General features: G+C 43.4%; 1 protein-coding gene across 1 annotated transcript; it reads left to right on the top strand.

The window, feature by feature from the left end:
- The first annotated feature begins 8,909 nt into the window (after positions 1–8,909).
- Positions 8,910–15,871, top strand: LOC311365421 (protein FAM8A1-like). Its single transcript, XM_084484952.1, has 5 exons — positions 8,910–9,434; positions 9,630–9,750; positions 10,092–10,215; positions 11,479–11,618; positions 12,022–15,871. Exons 1-5 carry the CDS (start codon positions 9,026–9,028, stop codon positions 12,164–12,166), a joined length of 939 nt encoding a protein of 312 aa, XP_084341078.1. The 5' UTR covers positions 8,910–9,025; the 3' UTR covers positions 12,167–15,871.
- Positions 15,872–16,592: the final 721 nt, after the last annotated feature.

Here is a 16,592-nt window from a genome sequence, read left to right as displayed (position 1 = left end):
TGAAAGGCAGCAGTATTAACACTGTGTTTGCGTGTGTGCGCGTGTATGTGTGTGTGTGTGTGTGTGTGTGTGTGTGTGTGTGTGTGTGTGTGTGTGTGTGAGCATATGTGTGTGCCTTTGTGTGTGATTCTAAAGCCTATGTTTGTCTGTTTGTGTTGGCATAGCTCTTCCTGGACTCACACAGATGTGTACAGAGTCGGTCAGCAACAGGCCCATGGTATTTTTTGCAAATGTGTCGACAGTTGCAACTCTGTGTTCTATTGGACCCCTCCAGTCTCACTGGTCATGTGATCTCTAATCCTGATCGCATGATGGGGTGAATGGGGGTAGTGCCAATGTGTGTGTGTTTGTGTGCACTTGTGGATGTGTGTGTGCTTGTGTGCACGTGTCTGTGTGTGCATGTGTGTGTGTGAGTCTGTCTGTGTGTATGTGTGTGTGTTTTTTTGTCTGTGTGCATGTGTGAATGTGTGTGTGTGTGTGTGTGTGCGTGTGTGTGTGTGTGTGTGTGTGTGTGTGTGTGTGTGTGTGTGTGTGTGTGTGTGTGTGTGTGTGTTTGAATGTGTGTGTGGTTTCTGAGAAAGAAGGAGGAAACTGAAATACTCTCTTTTGTTCTTTGTTGTTCTTCTTATGAATGAAAAAGAAAATACACACACCGCAATTTATTTATACACTCTGTTCCTGCACAATACCGTTTATGTGGTACAAATGAACAGGTTTTTCCAAATACTTACCAAACTTTCAGTTGTCTTCTAAATGTTGTAAGACATTGTGCTTTAAAATTGTGAGTTTTAGAAAGAGCCATTTCAGGCCAAGGCCAACCTTTGAAGCGGGCGTCCATGACCTACAACAGAGTCACAGAGAACCCAGTAGAAACCACAGACAGACGTTATTACACCATTTGGAGCTCAGTCCAATCAGCATCAGGGATGTTTGCCAGGCGGTGATGACACAAGTCAAACCGGAGGGCCAACAACTCTGTGCAATGTTTCTATGGCAGGGACACCTTGTAGTGTCCCACCCAATGACTGCTTGTAAAGTATACCTTTCTTTATTCAGGCACATGAAAGACATGTGATACATTCTCGTTTCTGATCGTGTGTTGTGGCGCATATTTTACTTTCCCACTCAATTGCTCTTGAAATGCAAAATCTTTTTTTGTTTAAGTCATTAACACCGCGGAAATGCCTCGGAAAAAAACAGCAACGACACGGCTCCCTTACGGGAGATTTGTATACAGAATAGCCAAGCTGTCTTAACCAAAGTGGTGTGGTTCTCTGGGCCTGCATGTGCCAGCCGTATTCTGGCCCACAACCCTTTAATATATGGCCAACAGGTGTCCAGAGTCGTACTGAACTGCGAGAGAAACAGGCGGCCCGCTTCGCTAGACAACACACTGCTTCCATAGTCTTCCTCTCTGGTCTCACCCACGCTGTTGGAAAATTGTTGTGGTTATCAGAACTATTGTTGTTTTTGTTTCATTGGGTATTCACAGACACACACACACTCACACACACACACACACACGCACATACACACAAACCTACACATACACACACACACACACACACACACACACACACACACACACACACACACACACTCACACACACACACACACACACACACAGACACACACACACACACACACACACACACACACACACACACACACACACACACACACCACACAGCACAAACACATTCACTCCCAATGACCTCCTAAGGCAGGTGTTGTGGCTGGGAGAGGTGTGTATTTTATTATTTCACTTTAAAAGGTACTGTGTTGCTTTCATAGACAATAGAAAAGAAGAACCATGGGACAGCGAAGAGGATGTTAGATCATGTGAGTGAATGGGACTTGGACTTTGTCAAATGTGTAGAACACACATGACTGGGAGTTCAAACCTGTGAGACAAGAACACAGTGTGTGTGTGTGTGTGTGTGTGTGTGTGTGTGTGTGTGTGTGTGTGTGTGTGATAACTACAAAAGTATCCTTGCCTTTCAAAAAACATTGTGTGTGTGTGTGTGTGTGCGTGTGTGCACGAGCATGTGTGTGTATATAAGTGTGTGTGTGTGTGTGTGTGTGTGTGTGTGTGTGTGTGTGTGTGTGTGTGTGTGTGTGTGTGTGTGTGTTTGTGTGTGTCTGCATGTCTCCCCACCTGCCTCAATCCATCACATTAATGCACATTTCTCTGGACTATATTCCCTGCACATTGCACATATTGTTTTATTTAATACTGTGAACATTTGCTCAATCCATGGTCATATTTTGCACATTCCTGCACAACTGAACAGCCAAACAATTTATGTTGATATTTATGTTGATATTTATGACTCTTGGCTTGCAGTACTTGTGGCTTACTTTCTTACTCTATGTTTGTTTTTATTGTTTGCAAATTGCACTAAATACCAAGACAAATCCTTGTACATCTTACACTTTCACGGCAATAAATCCAATTCTGATAATGTCTCTGGTGCACGTGCATGTGTGCGCACATGTGCGCCTGCAAGTATGTTTAGAGTGTGTGTGTGTGTGTGTGAATGTGTGCATTATGTAACACACAAAACTCATTGCCAATTGTGTCATAGCTTACAGTGAACACCAAAACTAAGGCAAGGCTAGGCAACTTTATTTATATAGCACTTTTCATACACGAGGCAGACTCAAAGTGCTTCACATATAAACATTGTCATACAAGAAAATAATAGATAAGTAAAAGAAAAAAATGAGTAAAATAGATAAAAAATAAAGGCAAAGTTGCAATGTATTTAAGATCAGATCAACAGTCTCTCTGGTATACCCACATCGGGACTCCAACCCGACCTAAAGGAACTTGGTCCTTTCTCTGGGACTCCAACCCGGATTCTAGGACTCTAACCCAGACAGAAATTGGGTCTCAAACCCTTCAAACTTCATGTATCACATCAACAGATTTAACAACACATTTAACAGGTACCAAAAGAAGTGACCACATCACACCAGTCCTTGCTGTTCTTCACTGGTTGCCTGTGAGTTTTAGAATTGATTTTAAGATTTTACTGCTTGTCTTTAAAGCCTTACACGGTCTGGCTCCTGCCTATATTGTAGACATGCTGACCCCCTATGAGCCGGACCGGAGCCTGAGGTCCTCTGGTAGGGCCCTCTTACATGTTCCCAAAACTCGCTTGCTCACCAGAGGGGACCGGGCTTTCGCTGCCCGGGCCCCTCGGCTCTGGAATGCCCTGCCTGGGGATCTCAGGCAGGCAGACTCAGTGTCCTCTTTTAAATCACTTCTTAAAACTCACTTTTATCGTTTGGCCTTCTTAAACTGATTCTCTTTTACTATTGTTGTGACTCTTTTTTATTTTGTATTCCTGTATTTTAATGTTGTTTTATTGTTATGTATTTTAATATGCATCAATTGTTTTATTGTTAAGCACCTTGTAACTTTGTTTTGAAAGGTGCTCTACAAATAAAATAAAAAACAAATAAAAAAAACAAAAAAAAACCAGTCTCTATCAGATCATGTAGCTCTCTGATACCCACGTCGGGACTCCAACGCGACCTAAAGGAACTTGGTCCTTTCTCTGGGACTCCAACCAAGATTCTGGGACTCCAGAAGACTGTAACTAAAGGAAAATAAAGAAATTAAGGGACTCGAATCAAAATCTAAAAATCAACCATTTACTATTGTGTTAAGATTTAATATTTTTAAGGTCATTATAAACCTTTCCCAACACAAGGGGCCAAAACGCTTGTGTCCTTGCAAACTACACACAACTTGTAACCTTATAACGACAACAATAGGCCATCAGGAAGGCATTGTCCACTAGGCACTCTGTAGCGCGCACTTCCTGCCAAAGCACAGCAGAGATAACTACAGGCAGATATTAGGCTGGAGGGAAGGGGAAGCCATCACTCACAGGTTGACCTGTCTCCAAGTAGCTTGTAAACAAGACTGTGAACAACACCGAACCGTACGGCCACGCCCCCTTTGACCCCATGTGAGATGGATCAAACCCAAGCGACAACAGCATGTCCTGTCGGCGAGAATGCCGTGCGTGTTGATGTTTTGAGTGCTTCCTACGGTGAACAGCATGTAAACCCATACCGTCGTGGTTTGGCAATATGCCACACAGACTAACCACAATTAGTAAAAAAACAATGCTGAGTTATTTTTATAATTTGCTTATCAAGTGGGTGTACCAGACATCACAAGGCCACAGTTGAAATGTGATCTTACATTTAAAAAAGCCCCTTTCATCCTAAGTGAGTTACAAATGAAGCCCCTTGTGACTGTAACTGCGATTAAGGGCGGTACAAAATTAACTTAAAATGAGGTGGAGAATGGTCACAGCAAACGATCCAAATTGGAGTAGCTACAAAAGTCATCCACGTGCTGAATCATCAAGTTTGCCAAAAACAACAGCTTATCAGAGTGCACATTAGGGCTGAGCATTAGTGCACACAATGTTGGCTGTTTTAAAGAAACAGAAATTGCACATCTCAACCAAGTGCACTCGAATTTCCACAAACATCTAACATCAAACTCAACCAATCAACTAGAGCTAAAAAAATAACATAGGAGCTATAAATCAGCCGAGTGCACACCAGTCTGGTTGGATTCTTCCCCAAACCCTTCGGTTCGGCAGCTGCTTGCGTCAACACCAGGGAACCAGGGAACCAGGGGAAGACAGCTCAGCCTCGCCTCCGGGGACACAGCTGGACGTTAACCCAACAAGCAGAGATCTCCATGGGTCAGATCCCGTCTCATGGCCTGGTTCTCATCAGGTTTGGAACCAGAGGAATGCATTAAGAGAAAGTGGGAGTGGAGCGATGAGTTTAAAGACACCAGCACATTTTTATTGACTTTTTTCCACCCATGTCCACACTATTCATCAATAAGACAAAGGATGTTTCAAACACTTTTGTTTGATCGAAATCTACTTAACATGACTTCTTACCTGCCTAAGCTCAATATCTTTCGTGTCCACAATGGTCCGCTTTATATTTAAACCCATCATATAGTGACATGTTTTCCTTCCCCTACGGCCTGCACTGGACCAACAGAACAAACACACCAGCGCTGTGCTTTGGTCCATTCTGCGCGTTCTGCTGAAAGGATCAGATCACCCTGATCGCTCCTGAGGAAAACATGAACTATGGGGGACCAAACCAAAGGAATTCACACACGCTGTGAAGGACATGAGAAAGGAGATCATAGAAGCTGAGAACTGTGAGCTGAGAGCATGTTTGGAGTGAGGAGACGAGGATTGTAAGGGGAATGCTGAGGGTAAAGATAAGGTAGAATCGATGAGGAGGAGGAAGATGAAGAGGAGGAGGAGGAGGGGAGTATGTTGTGAAGGAGGATGAGGAAGAGGAGGAGGAGGAAGAAAAGGAGGAAGGAGGAGGTGATGGAGCAAAAATGAAGGGGGTATGAGGAGGAAGATGAGGGGAGTTTGTGAAAGCCAGCGTGAGCCAATAGGAGAGCGGTTGTAGACTGGTTGTGTCTGATAACCCCTCACCCTGTGGGTGTTCCTGTCTGAGCTCTAACACAACTGACATAATTCCATTAATTGGGTTTCACGATGAAATGTTCTTTCTAAGCTCTCGAGTTCCTCTTTTTTTCTCTCTCTGTGATTTTCCATTCACTCCATAGGGCTGAAACTACCACCTCAGGCAGAAAGGTTTTCCATCGATTGGTTTCAAACCCAAATCTGGTTGAAATATAAATCCGATAAAGTTATTGATATAGCTAGGTTTGTGTGCTATCATTAGTGTATTTACATTTAAATCCTTTAAGGGTTGTGAAGATAGCTGTTAAAATAATTTTGTTCATAAAATTAAGTACATATATATAGTATATCTCTAAATATAGATGAAAATATCAATACAAAATTAACGTTATTTTCCCTGACAGTCATTTTGTCTCATTTGAATCAATCACTTAATTCCCCTCTAAAATAAACAGGAACACTAAACCGTAGTTTTTCCATGAAATTCTCCAGAATTTCCATGAAATTGCCTAAACTTTTTTTTTTTAACAATGCCCTTGGCGCTGTCCCGGCGGGGCTTATCCAGTGAGCAGTGCGCGCCGTACCAGTCGTCCCATCAAAGGGTTCAGGTCATTAAGAGAAAGACGCCCCACAGGCGGCCCTTGTGGCCATTGTATTGTGTATCACTTCAATGACCCCTTTAATCCAGGAATCAATTCAACAACTATGCTATTGTTCTCGGACCATTCTTTAAAATGGATATTGCTGAGGGATTATTCAATAATAACTTCAATAAAGAACAATAGTTCCTACAAATAAGAAATTTATATTACTTATATAAAGTAGCACACAAGGGACTCGGTTGAATATCCTCTCTCTCTCTCTCTCTCTCTCTCTCTCTCTCTCTCTCTCTCTCTCTCTCTCTCTCTCTCTCTCTCTCTCTCCTCCTCCTCTTTCTCTCAGTTCAATTCAATTCATTACAACATCATTGGCATGGAAAATAAACATTTACAAAGCAGTTTCAAAGTAAGCCAAGCAAAAATAACAAAGTACTACAAATGAATGAGGTAATGATGATGATGATCTTTCTCTCTCTCTCTCTCTCTCTCTCTCTCTCTCTCTCTCTCGATGAAATCAAATCAAATAAAATAAAAAATAACGTCAGAGCAGCGACTATCTCTCTGTCTCTCTCAAACACACACTGTTTGATGTGAACATGTTTACCGTTTAGATGTCCACACTTTCTGACACACACACACACACACAGACACACACAGACACACACTCTCACACACACACACACACACACACACACACACACACACACACACACACCAGTAATCCCAGCAGATTGCAGGCCTGCGTTCGGCTCTTATATTTGGCATTTGCGATGACCCGGGCTCCGGCTATAGCATGCAGGTCTCTGTGCTCGGGTGGATTAGTGTCCGCATCGCTGCCCCCTTTCACCCTGGAACACGGCGCAGTCATTTAGAGCTGGCAGACCCAACGCCTCAAACACGGACATGGCCAGCCGCACTGTCAGCAAATACCCCCCCACCCCTCGCCATCCATCCACCCTTTAAATCAAATAGTCTACTGGATGGTTACATTGTGTGTGTGTGTGTGTGTGTGTGTGTGTGTGTGTGTGTGTGTGTGTGTGTGTGTGTGTGCGTGTTTGTTTGTGTGGGTGTGCAGTGTGTGTGTGTGTGTGTGTGTGTGTGTGTGAGAGAGAGAGAGAGAAAGAGAGAGAGAGAGAGAGAGAGAGAGAGAGAGAGAGAGAGAGAGAGAGAGAGAAAGAGAGAGAGAGACACACACACACACACAAAGAGAGAGAGTATAGGGATATTGCTCTTTATCAGCTGATGGACCAGCAGGTCTTTTGAATCAAAGCCATTTCCGGAACAGTCTTTTGTGCAGACCTTCTGACCCCAGCTACCCCAGACTGGCTGATTGGGACTAAAACCTGCAGAAAAATCTCTATCATGAATAGGCTTCATAACAGTAGTATACTGTGCAAGGCAAGGCAGAATGCAGAATGCAAGGCAAGGCAGTACAGCTGCCTTGCCTTGCATTCATCGCAGGGCATAAACAACTTTCATTAATTATGCGGACCACCACTACCACCCTAACCACCAAGAGTGTTGCATTGTAATTCTCATCTACATTACGTCTTACGTCTTACATTACATATTAACTTAATTATTAAACTTACGTCTTAATAATTACATTAGGATAATCATACACGTCCACGTGTAAAAAGCGTTGATTTTCGTGTTTTCTCTCGTTCAACCGACCTCTGCTACCCCCTTGTGGTGGAATAAAAAACGTGGAAAATCTTGGAATTGGTGGGGTCACTTTACCTGAGGGGGTGGGGTCACCACACCTTTTTTTTGAAGGAGGAGGACTATAAAAAATATAGAGAGAATAAGAAATCGAGGAAAATAAGGTATAAAATAAAAAATAAATAAAAAGAGAACTAAAAATCTAGAAAAATGAGGTAGAGAAAAATTATGGGAGAATCTTTTTTTGGGGAAAACAGGTATATAAAAACGGTGGGGAGAATAAAAGAATCGAGAAGGGAGGTAAAGAAAAATTATGGAGAGAATATTTTTTAAATTGCTAATAAACAGTATATAACTACATTTCCACTACGGTTTATGTGCGGAGCTACCATCTTGGATGCTGAGGTCTGCCAACTGTGTTGTTTTTAACCTCTCTATCAACAGCACCATATGACTGCTATCTCATGATAGCAGGTCATGATCCGTGGTGGCGCTCAGCCTGCAGCGCCATGGCTACCTCGGTCTGCGGGCCCCGGTTCTTGCTCAAAATTCCCACTGCAGGCCTACTCATCTCGCAGTGGACCGTTAAAGTGAGTTGTACAAGGTCAAGCACAGGCTAACCTAGGAATTAAGATGGAACTTACAATAACGTTTATTAATATGTATATTTATATTATTATATTTCACATTATTATTATCAGAAAATTTAACATCCTTTTACCAAACGTAAAACGTACCAATCTTCTGACAAATGTACTTATTGTAAGTCAAATTGGATAAAAGCGTCTTCTAAGTCCCCTTAATATAAATGTTAATGTAAACGCAATTTAACTTATAATCAATTATAATGAAATACATGTTAAAATTCTGGTGCAATAACTGAAGCGCTTATAGGTGCGGATAGACGGGGTTTAGGCGGCCCGTACCATTAGTTGTATAGGGTGAGTCGCCCATTGTATAGTTGGAATAAAAGGGGTGAATAACACATAGTATTGTGAAATATATGTTTTAGTAATCATGTAATAGTTTAGTAATAACGTTTAGATAACGTCAAGATCTAAAACGAAAACAATCGAACCCTAATAACGTGTACTTTGTATTTCCGGTTTCACCTCGGTTCAAGGGACTACTTAGCGCCGCCCGTGGAGCGACCACAGCGTTTTGCTCTTACAGCTAATATGAAACAACAACCAGATTACCAAGTGTAGTAAATGCGTTTACACAGGTTTAACTCGTCCATTAAACACACCTCGTGAAGTGGCTCAAACATGGCTGCGATTACAACGAGCGATAGTCAGCCAGATGCCTCGGAAACTCAAGAAAAGACACCAAAAGCCACCATCAACGCTACAACCGAATACTGCGCAAAGTTGCAGCAATGGATGTGGCAGTACTACTGGGGGCATGCGAACTGGCAGAGTTGGATGGCAATGTCCGCCTTTCCCTTTCTTCCACCCACCACTTTTCATCAGCCGGGTCTCCTTCCCCAGCCACCCGGTGCCTCAGCCACGCCACCCGGCGTTGGGCACCTCACTTTCGACGCCCAGAACTGGTACAATTACCCTTACCCCTTCAGCTACCCCGTACCCCCGTATCTATCCGCTGGCAACAACGAGCAACCCGCAGAAAACACACCTGGGCGGCCAGTCCAGCAGCAGAACGGCAACCCGCCTCAAGGTAGGCTTGGCTTTTTGATGTTGGCTGTGAACACGTTTACCGTTTAGATGTCAACACTTTCTGACACACACACACACACACACACACACACACACACACACACACACACACACAGATTATTGCATTGGTGTTTTGGCTACATGTCAAAGGTCTATCTTATCAAACCACCCTAAAGATCTGTATCCCTGTTTGTAGGGCGGGAGTACACTATCCCCACTCCCCTTCAGAGGTTCCTGGCTGAGACAGTGGACTTCTTCATCCTGTTCTGTGTGAAGGCCACGATAGTGCTGTGGATTATGCACTTAAGTGGGATGAAGTAAGACAGAAAGTTGTAGTGTATTGCTGCTAATGAGGTTTTGACTTGGCACAAACCCTTCCACATCTTTACTTTGAAACGGTTGCACACACACTTTCTCTGCACTTCATGCTTTTGGTTTTAACCAATGTTGGGAATTTTAGTTAGCATATCAGCTAAATAGTCAGAAGCCGTTACTCGCGACTCGAAAAATTAAACGTTTGATTTGCATGTGTCATCTTATCCACTGAACACATTTGAATAGTTTTAACGTGTGCAACATGTGCAACACCTTCCCCACAGTCTTTATTGGCTCTTTATTCTTCCTTTGTCGCCCCCCCCCCCACCCTGTCCCCCTGAAGGGACATTGCCAAGTTCATCACCCAGTTCATCGTGGAGGAGATAGACGAGAACACATCGCTGGAGGACCTGCAGAAGATGATGGCGGTGGCACTGGTCTACCGCGTTCTGGTCTGCATCTACGAGGTGAGACTTCCTCCTCTACGGACCCTGACATCGCTGCTTTGGGATGTAGAAATAGCTACCATAATAATACTTTATTATTATGTTATTATTATTATTATGATTATTATTATTATTATTATTATTATTATTATTAACCTTTACCTTTACAAATGTCTTTCTAAATGAATGTATCTGAGGGAATTCTCGTGCATTGAACTCGAATAACTTTACCTCAATCATGCAGTATAATGTGGCTTATGTCACAGCTGACCCATTGGTTGTTTGCTCTGCTGCTACAACCGGATAACAGCTTTTTGAACATTTTTCAAGAAAATACAGCTGTAAAATTCTCTCGATGATTCACACCATATCAATTGATGACTAAACGTAAAATATACTATGACTAACTGTAAACATAATCGTATATTATGACATTAATGTAAAATCCTAAGATGTTACATATTTCTGTGCCCACTGCTCATTTAGGCAGGGATTAACTGCCAAAACATGGCACACTTTCAAACCAGCTGTCTATTTGAATTCTTCCCTCCCATCTATTCCTCTGTTGTGTGACTATTAAGTCATCCCTTGAGTGTCAAGCATTGTTACGCAATGTGTGTTGGCCACTTGTTTGTCGACGTAGCAACGGATCACTGCGCACTTCCTCTGCAGAGGACCGTGATGCAACTCTGTCCTCATAGTTGCCTGAGATGATGTCAGTGCACCGAGTCAGGGGCGGGGGGTGGGGGGGGGGGGGGGCTGTTCACATCACATCACTGGGTTTCCTATAAACAGGGGACAGTACCCTGTGGGGTACCCCCCAACCCCCACACTCTCAATGGTGTTTTGCTGGTTAGATTTCCATGTCTTTCTTCTGACAAAATGTACTCACTCAAGGTCACTCACTTTGGATAAAAGCATCTGCTAAAGGCCCTAAATGTCTTTGTTTTTACCTGGTGTACATAGTGTTTTTAGATTCATTGGCTGTGTGTCATCATGCTGGGGGAACAAGATAGTCTAGTGGTTAGATTGATGGACTTACAGCCCAGAAGTTGTTGGTTCTGACCCCCAATGTCAACAGTCCACTTGCTAAAATCATTGATTTGGATTAACGGCTAAACATCGACATATAGGACCAAATATTAGAAATAGTATATCCTTAGGGTTTAATTTATGAAATTGACCAAATATGAATATATTGTTTTTCTTTTTAAATCAACCAACTGACTTCATTGATATGCAGGGGGGTGGTAACTTTTTCATATCGCTGTGTCATCCAATCAGATCATATGTATCTGGGGAGTGGGCGGGGCCACTCCGGGGAAGTTCCTGATGGGCCTACGGGTGGTGACCTGCGACACGTCCACCCTGATCCGGCCCAACCGCGTCCTGGTCGTCCCCTCCTCCAACGTCTCCCTCTCGGCGTAAGTGGACCGGCTGACCACCGCAGCTTTGGCTACTTCCCGTTTGTTTTATCCATCATCGCAGGTCAACTCAATGATTTGACATAGAGGGCTGAGAAAACTCTACTGCTGTGAAGTTCTTAAATATAATTATATATTCTTTCTCTTTTTATTTTATTTTTGGTTAATACACCGCAAGAGTGTCCAAGTTCAATCTCCTCTCTGACATGGTTAGCTTATGGCCTACATGGTTAGCATATAGCCTACATGGTTAGCTTATGGTCTACATGGTTAGCGTATGGTCTACTTTGCTAGTGCACTAGCAGGTGGGGCTTATTGGATTGTTTTCCATCCCCCTGATTGGTTGATCCATCCTCACGTCTCTCTCTCTCTCTCTGTTTCTCTCTACCTTGGATGGCCATAGGTCCACGGTGCGGGCCCTGAACAAGAACTTCTCCATCGCCTTCCTCTTCCCTATCTTCATCACGCTCTTCTTCTTCCAGCACAACAGAACTGTGTACGACATTGTGGCGGGAACCATCGTAGTGCAGCGGAGAGGGGCCAGATAGCCCCCCTACCCCTGTCCCACCACCACCCAAACATCACCACCACCACCATCACCACCACCCATATTAAGGCCAGGTAGCCCCCCTACCCCTGTCCCACCACCACCCAAACATCACCACCACCACCACCACCACCCAAACATCACCACCACCACCACCACCCAAACATCACCACCACCACCCATATTAAGGCCAGGTAGCCCCCCTACCCCGGTCGCACCCTCACCACTATCACCACCACCACCACCCTAACCACTACCACCCTACCACCCTACCACCATCCCACACCCTAACCACTACCCCCACCCTAACCACCACTACCACCACCCTAATCACCACTACCACCCTACCACCACCCCCACCATAACCACTACCACCACCCCCACCCTAACATTACCACCACCACCCTAACCCCCACCCCCACCCTAACCATCACTACCACCACCCCCACCTTAACCCCAACCCCCACCCTAACCACCACTACCACCCTACCACCAACCCAACCCTAACCACCACTACTACCCTACCACCAACCCCACCCTAACCACCACTACTTCCCTACCACCAACCCCACCCTAACCACCACTACCACCCTACCACCAACCCCACCCTAACCACCCTACCACCACCCGGCTTGGATGGATGGATGGATGGATGAAGTGGAGAATGTCTTGAATGAATGCATTGATGGATGAAGTTGAGAATGTCTTGAATGAATGCATTGATGGATGAAGTTGAGAATGTTTTGAATGAATGGATGCATTGGTGCAGTTGTGTGAAGTTCAAAGCATGGGGACCCAAACCAAAATGCTCAATCAGTTTTCGGAGTCTGATGTTTTGAAACCCATTAAGAAAGCTGTTAAGGGGTAGAACCGTGTACAAGTATTGCGTCGTCGTGTTTGAAGAGTCCGATAGTTTGTTGATCTTTGGAAGCCTACTCGTCCGCAAGCCTGCTCAGCCTCAAGATGCAGCATCTTGAAAATATCTCACGAGTCTACACTGACTCACACTTTAAATGTATGATTTAGGACATAATATAAAAGGATATATTTCACTTACTTTAAAGGTCCCATGACATGCCACCAGGTGTGAGTGTGATTAGCCGTTACAAGCCGTTTTGAAGATCGGTCTCTTATGACATCACAAGTGGGCGTGTCCACCTAGATGTGTGATGGATAGATCAGCCTACCCAGTGGACTGTAGCAAAGGTTGCTCATCCCTTACACTTCTAGGTGGACCCACCCACTTGTGATGTCATAAGAGACAGATATTCAAAACGGCTTGTAACGGCTAATCACAGTCAGTACATTTACATGCACAGCTTAATCTGATTAAAGCCATAGTTCGACTATGCTCCGCAATTGGACAACTGCAATTGTCCGAGTATACATGGCGGTGAATAAATCAATTAATTGGCCGAAGCATGTCAGGCATGTCATTCCCCGGTACGATAGGTGGCGCTGTACCCATTTCAACTAGTGGTAATAGAGCCACCAGTTGACCTCTTTACATCACCAGCAACAACAAACTCAGGCGCCTGCATTCGAGAAAGATGTTTTCAGTAGGCAGCTGCCTGTCAGTTCACTTCGGGTCCATATAATTTCTCAGACGCTCCATTGTTCCGACCTCTCGGTCGTATGCCGACTCCAGCCAGAGGAGCTGGCTCTGCCGGCAGAGGAGTCCGCATACAAGGTCGGAACAATGGAGCGTCGTAGAAATGATATGGTCCCGAAGTGAACTGACAGCTGTCTACTGAAAACATCGCTTTCTCCTCCATGTCGTGTTTCAATCTGGACTTCATAGAGTCAAAGCCAAAGTTCCTTTCCCCTAATTCCTTCTCACCATGGGCGAGATAAACCCCACTACGAGTCTTTACTTTACTTTAGTTGTGGAAGTACCAGAGAGTCGGAGAATCCGACGCAGTCTGTAAGATTCATAATATCAGAGAATACCCCCGTCAGTTTGGCCGCGGCGCAATGAATGAATAAAGAACGTAGTTACTACTTTACAACCTTGTTGATGAGTAACATTTAGAAAAACATGTACTTTTAATTCAGCCTTAGGTGAAATCGAAGCGTAGTGTGTAGTGAATGCATGTTGATGATGATACACTCCTTATAGGGGGTAACTACATTGGTACGACACCGGCTTCCTCTATCTTCTGCGCCAGCTTTTTAAATAAATCACCGACCCGAAGTGAGTTGACAGCTGTCTGCTGAAAACATCTTTCTCCCATCGGAGCAGCCCCTCCGCCGCCCGTCCATATACGGCATTCCCTGCAGCATCGCAAGGAATGAATAAAGATCGTAAACATGGCTGGAGAAAAAAACATTTATTTTGACCGATGTGCCCGAAGTTAATACTTTACAACCTCGTTGATGACCCAGAATTAGAAAAATGTGTACTTTTACTTTACCTTGGGTGACATCGAAGCGTAGTGTCTGTGTGCTTCCACCTTTAATGAATGCATGCCATGCTCGCTCCCGCGGCCGGGACACAATTCTTATAGGGGGTAACTACATTCACCGGCTTCCTCCATCTTCTGCGCCACCTTTTTAAATAAATTGCTGTTTCTCGTTTTCCGGCGGCGACAACAACAAGACTATCGTCTCATACTTCCGGCTCACGGCCCCCGGAAAAGATCTCGAGCATGCACAGTTTAAAGCATAATCCAATTCGACTCCGTACGACTCCGTACATGCACGCTTAACTCGACTGAATCGCATTATCTAGGGGTCTTAATTAGACTATAAGAAACCCAATTCGATTCGATTTTAGCTAGACTAAGGTGTATACATGCATCTTAGTAATCCAATCATAGTTGGACTAACCCAATAATTCGACTTTCTTGAGTGTCATGTAAACGCAACGAGTGACACCTGGTTGCATGTCATGGGACCTTTAATGTAACCAACTGAAAATGTACGACAACCTAGGTTTTCTTGTGCACTGCCAGGTTTGGGAACCACCATTTTGATGTTTTTAGGCCACATTATTTTTTTAAATACCTGGCCATCATTGGAAGAGACTGGCATGTTTTATTTTCTTCTGTGCCTCTAGATAGAATAGAAACTTGGTGTTTCGCCCCAAAGGGAGCCACCAAATCCCTTCTTTGGAGATGTTTATGCACACATAAGTTCTTAATGCTTGCAATGATCGTTACCTTAATCTTATTTCAACTAGGACTCAGGGTTACCGTTTTCCAAAGCCATATTGCTTGTGTTGAATGCTCTATGGGCTGCCCCTTCTTATGTTGAGTACATTTTATTTGGTCCTAAATTTGATTAGATTTTTTTTTTAGTAATTGATTTGTTGTAATTGCTGGTCATTTTTATGACCCTTTCTTCTGTCTGCAGTATTAAAATTGGATGCAAGGTTATTTATTTGAACAGTGTTTGCTGTGTTTATTTTATTATATATTATATTTTATTCTTTTATATTTTATTATTTCTCCACATTTCGACATTCAGTGGACTCATTTAAGCCGATCTGGACTGAGTGCATTTTGCTTAAAAATCGGACTGATGTCACGGAAATCGCTGTGACATCAGTTTTCTAACCCTACATGCGTAGGTCTAAACGGGATGGGTTTTCAAAAGCACTGACATAAGCCTTATTCAGCTAGAGGCTATATTGGTTCGCCAGGTGAATAAATCACAATAGGCTATCATTGCGTTGCTAACCATATCAATGGAAGGGGGTACTATATTTGGCACAGTGTATACATCACCACATTTCTACTGACAAGTGATTTAACACTGGTTACGGATTAATGTTAGGATGATCTTAAACAGCAATATGTTAATATGACACCACACGCAATCAAAGCATGCTTTTGCGAGTATGTGCGAGGGCTGCCAATAGCTATGGTTTTATTGATTTATTTATTGAAAACTATGGGACATAAAAATAAACGGAAGATTTAAAATATTATTTTAACCACACGGTGGCGACATCGGTTGCATAAATAGAAGTAACTCACAGCCAGAGCATTTTCGGTGTTAAAACAGCTTCATTAGTCTCACACACATACACAATATTTTTTTACCCATTAACGGTCGCAGCACACACTTACATAGTAACACAAATGTAATGATTATTATACAAATTTAGCAGAATTATTCTGAAATAATAACGCATTAATACTATAATTTCGTATTATAAAAATGTTAGTGTTGTGAACAAATTAGGATGGGGTCAATTAGTGAAATATGACTATGAGTGAGTAGTGTAGTGTGATGTTGGCATATGCCGACTCTTGAATGAACATTTTGTCAGACCTTTTGAGTCATGAGAGAGAGAGAGAGAGAGAGAGAGAGAGAGAGAGAGAGAGAGAGAGAGAGAGAGAGAGAGAGAGAGAGAGAGAGAGAGAGAGAGAGAGAGAGAGAGAGAGAGAGAGAGAGATGAGAGAGAGAGAGAGAGAGAGAGA

This window comes from Micromesistius poutassou (assembly GCF_964030765.1).
Source record: "Micromesistius poutassou genome assembly, chromosome: 20".
NCBI classification, from domain to species: domain Eukaryota; kingdom Metazoa; phylum Chordata; class Actinopteri; order Gadiformes; family Gadidae; genus Micromesistius; species Micromesistius poutassou.
Note: the sequence above shows the minus strand (reverse complement) of the source record. Positions and strands in the feature narration are given on the sequence as shown.